Source organism: Chelmon rostratus, chromosome 12, assembly GCF_017976325.1.
Source record: "Chelmon rostratus isolate fCheRos1 chromosome 12, fCheRos1.pri, whole genome shotgun sequence".
Classification (NCBI taxonomy): domain Eukaryota; kingdom Metazoa; phylum Chordata; class Actinopteri; order Chaetodontiformes; family Chaetodontidae; genus Chelmon; species Chelmon rostratus.
In genome coordinates this window covers 418994-433969 of record NC_055669.1, presented here as the reverse complement: position 1 = coordinate 433969, position 14976 = coordinate 418994, and the positions used below count along the sequence as shown (strand labels likewise).

Here is a 14976-nt window from a genome sequence, read left to right as displayed (position 1 = left end):
GGTGTGGGAGCAGATGAAGACCATCACTGGCTGCAGCTCCAAAAAGGGTGCCCACATTGAGGGGGATGTGGGGAGAGCAAACCAGCTCAACCACTTCTTCAATAGATTTGATCACCCCAACCCATTCACACCTCTGAGCACAGCAGCCCCCACCCTCCTACTCCCGCAAGCCATCACCAACACAGATGAGGACATCTCCCCTCCTCCCCTCACACCACCCACAACAATCACAGCAGCTCAGGTCTGTAGTGAGCTGAAGAGGCTGCGCCCCAGCAAAGCCGCAGGTCCAGATGGAATGTCACCACGACTGCTGAAGGCCTGTGGGAGCTGGGACACCCCCTTCAGTGCATATTCAACCTGAGCCTGGGACAGGGGAGGGTTCCCCAGCTGTGGAAGACATCCTGCATCATTCCAGTCCCTAAGAAACTACATCCTGGGGAGCTGAACGACTTCAGGCCGGTAGCCCTGACGTCACATGTGATGAAGACCATGGAACGGCTGCTGCTCCATCACCTGAGGCCACAGATCCACCATGCTCTTGACCCTCTGCAGTTTCAGAAGACGGGAGTGGAGGATGCCATCACCTTCCTGCTCCACCGATCTCTCTCTCACCTGGACAGAGGCAGTGGTGCTATGAGGATTGCATTCTTGGACTTCTCCAGTGCCTTTAACACCATCCTGCCACTGCTCCTCAGGGACAAACTGACAGAGATGGGAGTTGAAACACACCTGATGGCATGGATTACAGACTACCTGACTGGCAGACCTCAGTATGTGAAGCTGGGGGACTGCAGGTCCAACGCTGTGGCCAGCAGCACAGGAGCACCACAGGGAACTGTGCTCTCTCCGGTCCTGCTCACCCTGTTCACCCTGTACAAGTCCGACTTTCAGTACAACTCAGAGCTCTGTCATAGAAGTTTGCGGACGATACAGCCATAGTGGGCTGTATCAGGAGTGGACAAGAGGATGAGTACAGGGAACTGATCCAGGACTCCAACCACCTGCTCCTCAACACCACCAAGACCAGGGAGATGGTAGTGGACTTTAGGAGACCCAGGCCGTGTCCAGAACCGGTCATCATTAAAGGGGACTGCGTGGAGGTGGTTCACACCTACAAATACCTGGGAGTGCAGCTGGATGAGAAACTGGATTGGACTGCCAACACCGACGCTCTTTGCAGGAAAGGACAGAGCAGCCTGTACTTCCTCAGAAGGCTGGCGTCCTTCAACATCTGCAAAAAGCTGCTGCAGATCTTCTACCAGTCTGTGGTAGCGAGTGCCCTCCTGTATGCAGTAGTGTGCTGGGGGAGCAGCTTAAAGAAAAAGGACGCAGCACGACTGGACAAACTGGTGAGGAAGGCAGGCTCCGTCGTTGGCACAGAGCTGGACAGTCTAACATCTGTGGCAGAGCGAACAAGCTGAACAAGCTCCTGTCCATAATAGACAATCCTGATCATCCACTGCACAGCAGCATCTCCAGGCAGAGGAGCAGCTTCAGTGAAAGACTGCTGTCATTGTCCTGCTCTACGGACAGACTGAAAAGATCGTTCCTCCCCCACGCCGTACAGCTCTTCAACACCTCTTGGGGAGGGTGACAAAAACAATAATCAACACAACAACTCCGAACTCACTACACACTTACACCACACAGCATAGACACACGCACTTTATCACACACACATCCGTATGCTGGACTCCATCACACACATATCTATATGCTGGACTCCATCACACACACATCTAAATGCTGGACTTTATCACACACACATCTATATGCTGGACCCAAGTGTGGACAAAGCGACTGTTGCACACTGTTATTTTGCACAACTGCACTACTGTGCCCATATTTAACTGCTCGAATGTTTATCCTGTATTACAGATGTTTATCCTGTATAGCCAGATGTTAAGATGTTTATCCTGTATAGCTTAGTTCTATATTTTTATTTCACTATTTTTTCTTGTATTGTTATTTTGTATTTTGTATTGTATTTTTGCCACTTACTTGAAAGTTCATCTCTACTTGAAAGTTGTTCATCAATTGTAAGTTGTTCATTACTTGAAAGTAGTTCTTGTTCTTATTTTGCATGCCCTTGTGTGTCCACCTTTTGAGCTGCTGGAACTGCAAATTTCTCTTTGGAGATGAATAAAGTATCTATCTATCTATCTATCTATCGATATCCCGTCACTATGTTTAAACCAGAGTCAAATTCCTTTTTGTGCACACAAACTTGGTCAATAAAGCTGATTCTGATTCTGATGTCTGCAGTCTAATATAACAGGCTGGCTGCGGAAGGCCCTGGAAACAGACAAGAAGGACTGGCAGAAAGAAACTGAGCCTGAGGCTGACCAAGACGGATACTACCAGACCACACTGCCTGCCATTGTCTTTCAGGTAATACAACCATCACACAAACTTAAAACTTTTGATGAAGTATTCCTGACCCTGAATAGGAATAAGCAGAAATAGAGAATCGCTCAACAGATTTTCAGTGGGCTGGAGGTGTGCAGGTTCAGGACGGGCACTCAATAGCATTCAGACATGTCTTAAAGATGCTCCCTATCGGCCACGGCCTTGCCTTGCTGACAGGTGAAACTTTCCCCATACACTGCTGCAATATCATTTTGCTTGTGGCTTCTTAGAAACTGGTTCTCTCATCCCTGTGCTGAGCATAAGCACAAGCAACTCCAATTACATGCAGATGCTATAAAAGTTTCTCCATAGGAATGTGGTCTTCCAGGTGATGAACTATACTGGATTTTTACCAGATTTGGCTCTTGGCTCTCAGGCCAGATGTGTCTCATCACAACAGACACCAGTCTCTCAGACTACTGTGTGTGTGCTGTGTTGTGATATTTCCCTTAGGAGTTGGTGGAGACCAAACCACAGCTAAAATTAAAATAAACATTGAACTTACATCCATCAGGTCACCAGAGAACTTGATGTGTGAATAAACATTTTGCGTCCATGTTAGCCATATCAACTTAAAATATGTCAGTGTTGTGTTTGCATCTGGCCCAAAAAACTCTTAATGCAGGTTTAAGGTTTTCCCCAGCTGGGGATAAATAAAGTTTTATCTTATCTTATCTTAAGTTTATAAGACAAGAACTCCAGTCAAGTTCTGGAAACATGTCAAGGATGATCAAAGAAAACTGGATCCATCAAAGTTTTAGTTTGAATGTCGCAGCATGTGATCTGAACTCATGTACGTAAATCAGATACAGTATTTATCTATTTCAATTTGAATACTTTTGTGCACATTTTGTGCCATTGTCACTCAACATATGTTAAAAAAATAGTTTCTGAAACCACTGTATGAAGCTTCCTGATGATTGTAATGAAAATAGTTTGTCACTCAATCTCTGTCTTTCTGATCTTAATGTATCTTCACTCTGCTCTTCATCAGATGTTTGAGCAGAATCTGCAAGTAGCTGCACAGATTGATGGGGATTTCAAAGAGCAAGTTCTGAAGCTCTGCCTGAAACAGATGAACACTTTTCTCATCAGGTACATTTTTTCATACTTCAGACCTTTTCCTAAATGATAAAAGTCTCTTAAACACATTCTTTGGATTTATGGGATTCATTTCACCACATACACCACATGCACAATGAAGAATGATGTCTTTTTGAATTTAAGGTCAAATGAAAAAATAGTTTTCAACTCCACAGTATAACCACCTGGGTTATTTTCTCCCACCATTCATACAATGATTTCTGCCACCCATAATATGTCTGTAAATCTAACAGTAGTGTTTATTGTTGTGCCTAGGTACAGAGAGGAAGCAGTGGTCTACAAAGAGGAGCACCTGAGAGACAGACAGCTTCCTCAGTGTTACGTACAGTACATGATAGCCATCATTAACAACTGCCAGACATTCAAGTAAGATTTATTTGTTCATGAATTCGTTTTTACACTTAAACTTATTACACTGACAACTTTCGTCAAGTTGTTTGGCCCTCCCTGTCACACACAGTGTTATCATATAGAATGCAGTGGTGACTGTTGTAATTGTCCCCTGTTGTAAATCTGATGGCAGCATGTAAATGGAATATATTGGACTCAGAGTGGAGCAGCATGACAATAAATGAAATCTCCATAAATTAGAGTAGAGAGGAAAACCACTTCAACGACCCTCTTACTTCAGGTCAGACAGAAGCTGCATTTGTTTGTTTTTTTACCAAGGGCAGTTTAGTAAGGGGGACCAGTGCTTAGAAAAACAGAGTGGCTTTTTGTACTTTAAGTATATTTGGATATTTGGTTGCTAATACTTCTGAACTTTAATAATTAAGTAAAATTTTGAATGTAGGCCTTTTTTGTGTTACAGAGTGAAATTCTTAGTTCTCAGGCTCCCTCCAACAAGGCTCAGACAGTATGTGTAGAAAAAAAAGAAAATCTTGCAAGTAAAATTAGAATCTAAGACATAAAAACATGAAATTGTGCGGAAGTAATTTAACACTGAACACTTTGGGGTTTCATACTCAAATACATTACAGTTGTCCCATGTGTCCTCAGAGAGTCCATCAACAGTCTGAAGAGGAAGTACTCTCAGTCATCAGAGCCCGCTGACAGTGATGCTGCCATAGAGCGGACACTCAATGATGTGGCCAAGGAGGGATGTCAGTTCCTATTGGATGAAGTCTTCCTAGACCTTGAAGTAAGAAAGGCTTATTGGACTGAACTATATTTGCTGTATGTTTAAAGGGTGTGTGTTGTATTCTCAGCAGAGTCTTTGATTTTTATACATGATATACATTATACACACTACCAGTCAAAAGTTTGGACACACCTTCTCACTCAGTGGTTTTATTTTATTTTTATTACTTTCTACATTGTAGATTTATCCTGAAGACATCAAAACTATGAAGAAACACATACAGACTTATATAGTAAGCAAAAAAAGAGTTAAACAAACCAGAATATGTTTTATATTTTGGATTCTTCAAAGTAGCCACCTTTTGGTTTGACCTGAAATGGTTTTCCAACAGTCTTGAAGGAGGTGCTGAGCACTTGTTGGCTGTTTTGCCTTCACTCTATGGTCCAACTCATCCAAAACCTTCTTAATTAGGTTTAGGTAAGGTGATTGTGGAGGCCAAGTCATCTGACGCAGCACCCCATCACTCTCCTTCTTGGTTAAATAGCCCTTACATAGCCTGGTGGTGTGTTTGGGGTCATTGTCCTATTGAAAAACAAATGACGATCAAACCAGGCGCAAATCTAATTGGATCGCATGTTGCTGCAGAATGCTGTGGCCACCATGCTGGTTAAGTGTACCTTGAATTTTGAATAAATCACCAACAGTGTCACCAGCAAACCACCCCCACACCATCACACCTCCTCCTCCATGCTTCACGGTGGGAACCAGACATGTTGAAACAATCCACTCACCTTTTCTGCATGTCACAAAGACATGGCGGGTGGAACCAAAAATCTCAAATTTGGACCCATCAGACCAAAGTACAGATTTCCACTGGTCTAAAGAATCTGAAATATAAAACATATTCTGGTTTGTTTAACTCTTTTTGTGTTTACTACGTAATTCCATATGTATTCCTTCATAGTTTTGATGTCTTCAGTATGAAGAGAAAGTAAATACAAATAAATAAAAACTATTGAGTGAGAAGGTGTGTCCAAACTTTTGACTGGTAGTGTACAGTTGTGGTCAAAAGTTTACATACACCTGTAAAGAACATAATGTCATGGCTCTCTTGAGTTTCCAGTTATTTTTACATCTCTGATTTTCTCTGATAGAATGATTAGAACAGATAATTCTTTGTCACAAAAAACATTCATGAAGTTTGGTTCTTTTGTGACTTTTTGATGGGTTAACAGAAAAAGTGCTCAAATCTGCTGGGTCAAATATTTACATACAGCAACATTAATTAGCAATTTTGGTGAGTTAGAAATGAGCTTCATAGCATGGCCTCTTAACTCCTTGTGAGTGATTATGAGTGACTACAGTTGGTGACTTCTCTGAGGCCATTTAAATAGGGCTCATTGGATACAAACGCTACAATGGGAAAGTCAAAGGAGCTCAGCACGGATCTGAAAAAGCGAATCATTGACTTGAACAAGTCAGAAAAATTCACTCAGAGCCATTTCAAAGCAGCTGCAGGTCCCAAGTGCAACAGTGCAAACAATTGTTAGTAAGTATAAAGTGCATGGCACTGTCACGATCAGGACGAAAATGCAAGCTATCACCTGCTGCTGAGAGAAAATTGGTCAGTAGGGTGAAGAGTCAACTGAGAACCACCAAAAAGCACATCTGCCAAGAATTAGAAGCTGCTGGAACACAGGTGTCACTGTCCACAGTCAAGTGTGTTTTGCATCGCCATGGTCTGCCATGCAAGAAGGAAGCCCTTGCTCAAAAGCGGCACCTTAAGGCTCGAAGTTTGCTGCTGATCACATGGACAAAGATAAGACCTTCTGGTGGAAAGTTCTGTGTTCAGACGAAACAAAGATTGGGCTGTTTGGCCACAATGCCCAGCAATATGTTTAGAGGAGAAAAGGTGAGGTCTTTAACCCCAAGAACACCATGCCTACCATCAAGCACGGTGGTGGTAGTATTATGCTGTAGGGCTGTTTTGCTGCCAGTGCTTTACAGAGAGTAAATGGGATAATAAAGAAGGAGGATTACCTTCACATTCTTCAAGATAACCTAAAGCATCAGCCCGAAGGTTGGGTCTTGGGCGCAGCTGGGTGTTCCAACAGGACAATGACCCCAAACACACATCAAAAGTGGTAATGGAATGGCTAAATCAGGCTAGAATTAAGGTTTTAGAATGGCCCTCCCATAGTCCTGACTTAAACCCTATTGAGAACATGTGGACAATGCTGAATGTCAGAAAGCCAACAAATTTAACTGAACTGCACCAATTATGTCAAGAGGAGTGCTCAAAGATTCAACCAGAAGCTTGCCATAAGCTTGTGGATGGCTACCAAAAGCACCTAATTGAAGTGAAAATGGCCAAGGGACATGTGACCAAATATTAGCATTGCTGTATGTATATTTTCGACCCCGCGGATTTGGTCACTCTTTCTGTTAACCCATAAAAAGTCATAAAAGAAACAAACTACATGAATGTTTTTTGTGACAAAGAATTATTCGCTTTTTCAGATCCGTGCTGAGCTCCTTTGACTTTCCCATTGTAGCGTTTGTATCCAATGAGCCCTATTTAAATGGCCTCAGAGAAGTCACCAACTGTAGTCACTCATAATCACTCACAAGAAGTTAAGAGGCCATGCTATGAAGCTCATTTCTAACTCACCAAAATTGCTAATTAATGTTGCTGTATGTAAATATTTGACCCAGCAGATTTGAGCACTTTTTCTGTTAACCCATCAAAAAGTCACAAAAGAACCAAACTTCATGAATGTTTTTTGTGACAAAGAATTATCTGTTCTAATCATTCTATCAGAGAAAAATCAGAGTTGTAGAAATAACTGGAAACTCAAGAGAGCCATGACATTATGTTTTTTTACAAGTGTATGTAAACTTTTGACCACAACTGTATATGTCCTCAGGGGCTTCAGTAATCCCCACATATTCTATTGTCTTATACAGTGCGCATGAAATTCACAGATTCGCTATGAAATGATGAAAAGGGTTAGTTGACACATATTACACACACAACCCCTACATACACACACACATCTTACCACTTTATCTGGCTAAACAGATTTGTGTGATGTGGGAGGTGTTGAGATTTCCTCTGCAGTTAATTTCTGCCATCACCCTAAATGCAGTTTTCCCTAAATGCGTGTAATATTTGTCTGTGACGCGTATGACTGAGTTGACAGCTTCCATTGCAATCAATGAATGCATTTCCTCCAGGCGTGTAGTGTCTCCTTTTCAGAAGCATATCTACGCTCTGCTCCGCGGAGAGAGAGAGAGAGACAATGCAGTAAATTTTCAAAATAAAGCACCCGATCATACATCAACAATAAATGTGCAACAGTAAACTTCTTGCACACATTTTCTACGAAGTATAAATAACATTTTCCTAAAACTAAAAATACATGATATTTATTTAAATGTTGCTTCTTTGCTTTTCAAAGACATCATGTCATTATATACTATAACTACTAGCTAACTGGTGTGCAAATGAATGTGATTGATTTTCACAAAAAAATAAAGACAAAAACAACTTTACAATGGCACATACAGGAATTCTACTGATTTTTCCAGTGCAGTTAATTGCTTTACTTTTGACATTGCATTGACCAGCATCACCTGAATGAGCTGCTGACCAGGAAGTGGCTGATGGGCTCTCATGCTGTAGACACCATATGTGTGACAGTGGAGGACTACTTCAATGACTTCAACAAGATCAAGAAACCCTTCAATGAGGTAGGATGGGAGCAGAACACAGTGCTCTTAGCAGGGTATCTCTAAAAATTTGTAATTAATTCCTCTGTAGCCTAATGGAAATGTTTGTCATGGGGTAAGGTAGAACCAATCTTGAGGAATCAAGCACGTGGAACAAGTATCATGTTCCCCCAGTTCCATAGCTGTAGGAGAGCTATGAGCCCTATGAGTGCCATCTTGTGTTAATAAATTAGAGACTATTAATGTGATCTTCTGACATGTTGGCTGTGGTGTGTGCAGGAGATGACAAGCGAGGCCCTGCGCAGGGTGGTGGTGGAGTACATTAAAGCAGTGATGCAGAAGAGGATCACCTTTAAAAACCCCGATGAGAGGAGGGAGGGAGCAGAGAGGATGATCAAAGAAGCTGATCAGTTCAAGTTCCTCTTCAGGAAGCTGGCTGCTGTGAGTTCACATTAATGGCTTTGTCATACTGCAACATTGCTCACTCACAAGCATTGCATTTTTAATCAGTAAGTAGTTACTGTGTTCAGTTTGACAAATCTGTCAACCAGCAATACTGTTGCTGAACAGATCCAGTAGAGCCACTGCGGACATGGTGTAACAGTTGGAGGCGTAATGACAGTCAAACCTTTTAAGGTTGGAGGGGCACATCTAACTTTGGCTAACTGTTGTGTGTAGGGTGAAGACACAGACCGGCTTTGTGGCGCCATCACTGCAATCGCTGAGGTGTTCAAGCTGACTGACCCCACACTTCTGTTCCTAGAAGTCACCACTCTTGTGTCCAAATATCCTGACATCAGGTAAACACAGTCACACACAGTCAAACACACATACACACACACACACACATACACACACACTTTGACAGCCATTTCTCCTTGCATCAGTAACTAACTTGTGTGCCTTGACATTGAGAGAATACAGTATTGTCATTAAAATAAATAATAAATATTATGGTATGATTGACCTATATGGTCCCAACACTGACAATTTATCTTTCTTTCTTTGACACATTTTTTCATTATACACATTACTAGAATCAACAAATATCATGATTGGTGGGGACTTCAATACAATACAGATTTTAATACAATTAGTAGATCAAGCACACCTGGTCATTTCAGAAACTGGCACTCTAGCGAACTATTTTAAAATAATTCATGAGATTTTGGTGTTGACAACAGTTTGAGAAAGACTAACCCATCATTTCAACAACATTCTTATTTCTGCCCACCACACCAAACATTCTTCCGATTACATCTCTTTTTGATCAATAATACACTTGTAAGCAAGGTATCTGAGACCAACCTTCATCCAATCATTATCAGTGACCATGCACCAGTGGCCATAACCCCAAACATTGAATCCACTACCAAACATTCTCCCCACTGGTGCTCAACTCCTCACTCCTTAAATGTTCTGATTGTACTGTCTGTACACAGAGAGAGTGGGCATCCTTTATGGAATTTAATGACTCCCCAGAAACAGGTCAGGCAGTAATTTGAGGCCAAATAATAACATACTCAACTAACAAGGAGAAAAAGGAACTAGAAAAACATCTGGAACAGGAGATTAAGCACTTTATAGACATATACTCAAACAATCCCAATGAACAAACACAAAATGAGCTACAAGATGCCAATTATCAGCTAGACAAAATTACAAACAAAAAAACAAATTTCTGAATCAACAACTTAAATATGATTATTTTGAAACAGTAATAAGTCAGGCAGTCAATAAGACAACCTCTTACTACACAAGAAAGCCATGAAGAATTCAGCAGACCCACAAGAAATAAATGTAATTTTCCAGATATTTTACAGTAATTAATATTTTTCGAATATTGACTCAGACAGATCAGAGACACAGTCCTGAATGTACCTAAATTATCTAAGCAAGACACAGACACTCTAGACACGACATTAACATCAGATGAACTCTCCAAAGCCCTATTCCAAACGCCAAGTAATAAATCACCCAGACCTGACGGCTCCACTTTTGGCACATACTATCCCCACTATTTTAGACAGAAATACAAAATACATCACAAATTCCTTTCCCAAAATTTTGGACTTCAGAATCCCTCCATCCCCACAGCTTTGGGGACACTTCAGAAATCAACGTATCAAATATGCCCTGCAGCTCTTGCTTGCCTCTCCGGTGGCCCGGTCTGGCCTCACTCCTTCTTGCTGTATAAATGTAATGTGAACTATCCTAATGGTTATCATTATGCATATGATAATGACCCTGGCAATGTTATTAGTGGCATGAGGCAATGCAAGTGCCACTCGCCTCTATTGCTCAATGAGCTATAGAGGCGAGTGGCTGGAGCGTAGCTGAAATGTTTTTCTAAAATTGCCATAAAATCCAAACGGTGAATAGGAGAAACATAATTTTTGGATCTTTTTGTAGAAAAACCTTTCTTCTCTCGTCAAAGTTCAATTTTAAAGGGTTAGCCCCCACCAAATTTAAATAAAGAGGGATCTTGCACCAGCTGCCCTGCTCTGCTGCTCCATTTAAACCCGTACAATCTCCTTTTTTCTGAGTCACAGCCTGCCGGAGTGAGTCTTTTTAAATCGACCATTAAGTCATTTTTCTAAAGAATATCTGGACATAAAACACACGTACATCTGGCCCAGACTTGTCCACATCTCACAGTGTAATCATTTTTTTGATAGCAGCTGCCGTTTTCTCACAATCACAAGTTGTTCGGGAAGCCGACAGTGAAAAAGTAGCTGTTCCTCAAGGGGAGAATTAACTGTCATCAGGTGTAACTGTCACACACACACATCTCCATGACAACCAGCCTGAGCATGATTAAAGCCCGTTAAGATCAAAGGTGCCCCCTAAACAAGTACGTCAAAACAAGAGCATTGTTTGAGAACAACCTCTGTCCTATAGCAACTGAACTCAGCCTCATTATTGCAGGTTGGGCTGGGCTCAAAAAAACTGGGACAGTGTATATATACTGTATATATGGATAGTTTAAGCACACTCACACGCGCACACACACACACACAGTTAAGACAGACACAGACACAAATTCACACACATTCACACACACACACACACACACACCAGACACATCTCCATGACAACCAGTGAAACCCCCCCTCAGGCCGCACCTGCCGATGACATCACATAAAAACCGCTATCTACGCAAGTCCCCATGGACAAACAGCATTGCCACCATAGATACATTTATCAGATAAGATTAGATCGCTAGCTAGATAGCAATAGCTAGTGCTAGCTAACTAGTGATCTAGCTAGGTAGCGATCTGGCTAGCAATCTAGCTAGCTAGCGATAATTAGCGCTAGCAATATCTAGTGCTAGCTACCTAGCGATAATGAGCGTGTCATAGCACAAGCAACGCTGTATGCTTTTTAGCCAATCTTACAGGCTCTATGTAAGAACATGAACAGGAGTCAGGTAATAACTTATATGTATAGCCATGAAAAAAAGCCACATTCAGAGCTAAAAGCAGCAACTCCCGCCCCCTTCACTGTCCACAAAAGTACAGAAAAAATGGGAAAAAAATGAAGCTGCACTGCAATTAGCTACCACATTCTCTGGTTTAAATAGCCCATTTGTATTATTTTATATTAGGTCTATTATATTAATATTCTTACAGTAATTTTTAAACTTTTTGCCATTTGCAATAAAGTTGAAGTGGCCCCTTAATTTTTTTTAAGAGCTGTAAATGCACACACACATGATCTTTATGAAGTAACAAACTTTTACATACACATTTAGCCATTTAATATGTTATAAAGATAGTAACATACCATTTAAAGACTTTGGTCCTTCTTAAGACAGGCTGTATCGAATGACAGCCAATAATAACACAACACACTTTTTTTTTTTTTAAGTATCAAAAAATATTGAAATACATGTTGGTATCATGACAACACTTGTAGATATTGATACATATACCACAGTTTGATAATCAATAATTTTATTGAAATATGCCAATACATCTGATTGGCTACAGACACTTCCCTGTTGAAAAAAATGCATTTGTGGCTCAAGACGGCAGTCCCTTGAAGTGACCTTCAATTATAACCCTAACCCAATGTTTTAACTAGTTAAAACAAGGGAGAGATATCTTGAACTGAAATTGTGACTACTGAATGTTAAGTAAGATCAGTGTTTCTCAGTCCTGGTCCTGGAGTACCACTGCCCTAAATGTTTTAGATGTTTCCGTGCTCCAAAACACCTGATTCAAATGCTCAGCTCGTTCCTGGGCTCTGCTGAGGCCTGTTAACGAGCCATTCATTTGAATCAGGTGTGCTGGAGCAGGGATACATCTAAAAGATGCAGGGCAGTGGTACTCCAGAACCAGGCTTGAGAAACAGTGGTATAGATAACACCAGCAGCCCCCTCGTGCCACTGTCAAAATTCCGGCGGCACCGGAATTGTCTAGTTATGCTATTACATCATGTATTTATTATCACTATGACAACACACAATTTTTTCCCTTTTTTGTATCATGCATTGTATTGACATGTCAACTGTTGTAGCACTTACACACTGTATTAGAGATGGGATGATAGACATGATCAGCAATCATTATAGGCAGTACATGGCTAAGGTTTTTGTCCCTTGTGTTGTCTGTAGGGAGGAGCACATCCAGGCGTTGCTGGCAGTACGTGGTGATGCCAGCAGGGAAATGCGCCAGATGATCATTGGGACTCTCAGTGAGAACAAAGTATCCTACTCTGGTGTGACAGAGCCTATCTTTAAAGATATCACTGTGCCCACCATCACCATGACGACCATGACTACCATGACCTCCATGGCAACTGCAAAGCTACTCAAATAAAGCCAATCACCATGACACTATTAACATTTTCATCGCCTTCAGACATGAGACCATAAGCAAACTTCTTTTTCCAAACTCTCGGTTAACTTTAATTGTTTAATGCACCTTGCTGTGTTTTACTGTCCCCACCTTTTACATATTTGCAGTTTTAATTGTCATCCGGATCACATGTCTGCTTCAACAAAACAATAAAGTTATAATTGTAAAACAGACTGCATTATGACTACTAATTACAGGTTGAAGAATCAAGCAGTTGGGTCCCTGCTTTTTCTTCTCCTCTTCATCTTCTTTGTCCTCCCTTTTTTTTTTTTTTTTACTTCTTTTTCTCCTCATCCTGTGGCTTTACCACCACTGCTGCACTTTGGCTTGTCCACAGATGTCGCAGTCAGCTAACAAAATCTTCTTTATTTGTCAACACTATGAATTAGATGCACAGACTGAGTTAGTGAACAAAATACAATGAAGTCAGGGAGGAAATAATACATAAGAAATCAAAAAGGCACCAATATTGTAGGGTCCTTATTTTCATATGAGAAAATAGCCATAGAAAAATAGAAATAGATCAAAATACACCAGATAACAAATAAAAAATGTTATACTCCTAATTTTGTCCTCAAAATCCCACACAGCACACAAATTGAAAAGTAGTAGTGATATATGGAAGTGTATCGGAGCAACACAATAGTGTTTTCTTCTTTTCTTTTCATCTTTATGAGTGTTTTTTTTATATTCATGACCAACTGCCATTAAAAAAGTGTTTGCAGTGGTCATTTCATCAAGATTATACATATAACTATAAGAAAAAATGCAATGGAATTTTAATAATGGTAAATGGTATGGTAAATATGGATGTAGTCTGAGTTACAGGTAATCTAAATTCATAACAAGCAAAATGGTGACTCCATGCGATTGTAAGTATTTATTTTTTTTACCACTGCAGTGATGGTAAATCAATATACACTAAAATGTGGCTGTCCTTGCGGTCCTGATTGCTGCTCCTGGGACAGCAAGCGATGTGTGAATTGTCAATTGGAAATGTCTGTGGGATTTGTGTTATCAGATGGATTATCGAGTTGCCAGTTATCCTCTTTCCGGAATGATGCAATCAGTGCAGGTTTACCCTTTTTCAGATTTTGTCCTTTATGTAATAAAGTAATAGAATCAAACAGCTTTATTGGCCATGAGTGTGTACACATACCACGAATTCGACCCTGGTTATTCTCAATGTAGTTACGACAATTTACATAAAAAAAAAAGAAACAGACATAAAGATAAAAACAAGGACAACAAATGTGAACAGAGATAAGTCTAAAACTAGTGTAGAACTATTATGTAAATACCAGTAGGTGTGAAATTATATATAGATAAAAAAAACAATGGCAAGCAAAATACAATCTCTACTGTACAGTACAAGTAAAGTGTTCAGTAGATTGTAAGCAAATACAAATAGTGCCATTGATTTTAGTGAAGCTTTTCCTGTCATCATTTCAGTAATCAGTTAATCAGTGTTTCCTGAAACAGAGAATTAAAATAGGGCTGATGGTGGCAGTAATGCACCTTTATGTTGTAATGACCTCCAATAAACAAGAAGAGGGTGATGAAGAAATCAGGACTTCAGACCTTACGAGCATCAAATCAGGAACAGCCAGAAGTCATCAGGATCTGCTATATGTTATATAATAGTTAGACAGGGGAAAATGTGACATTCATGTGGGTCTCAGCACATTCAGGGTTCCTGGGAAATGAGAGAGCAGATAAACTGGCAAAAGAAGCAGTCAAAAGAGAAATGGTTAAAGACAATACTGAATTCATTCAATCAAAATTAGA

The 14976-nt window shown here is 40.6% G+C and overlaps 1 protein-coding gene across 1 annotated transcript in view; it reads left to right on the top strand.

The window, feature by feature from the left end:
- exoc3 (exocyst complex component 3) overlaps positions 1 to 13359 on the top strand; it is a 35518-nt gene extending 22159 nt beyond the window's left edge. The window contains exons 9-16 of the mRNA XM_041948326.1: positions 2266 to 2391; positions 3404 to 3504; positions 3769 to 3879; positions 4513 to 4654; positions 8225 to 8347; positions 8606 to 8767; positions 9005 to 9126; positions 12945 to 13359. Coding sequence (XP_041804260.1) covers positions 2266 to 2391; positions 3404 to 3504; positions 3769 to 3879; positions 4513 to 4654; positions 8225 to 8347; positions 8606 to 8767; positions 9005 to 9126; positions 12945 to 13149 — 1092 coding nt within the window. The 3' untranslated portion in view covers positions 13150 to 13359. The remainder of the gene's footprint in view (positions 1 to 2265; positions 2392 to 3403; positions 3505 to 3768; positions 3880 to 4512; positions 4655 to 8224; positions 8348 to 8605; positions 8768 to 9004; positions 9127 to 12944) is intronic.
- Positions 13360 to 14976: the final 1617 nt, after the last annotated feature.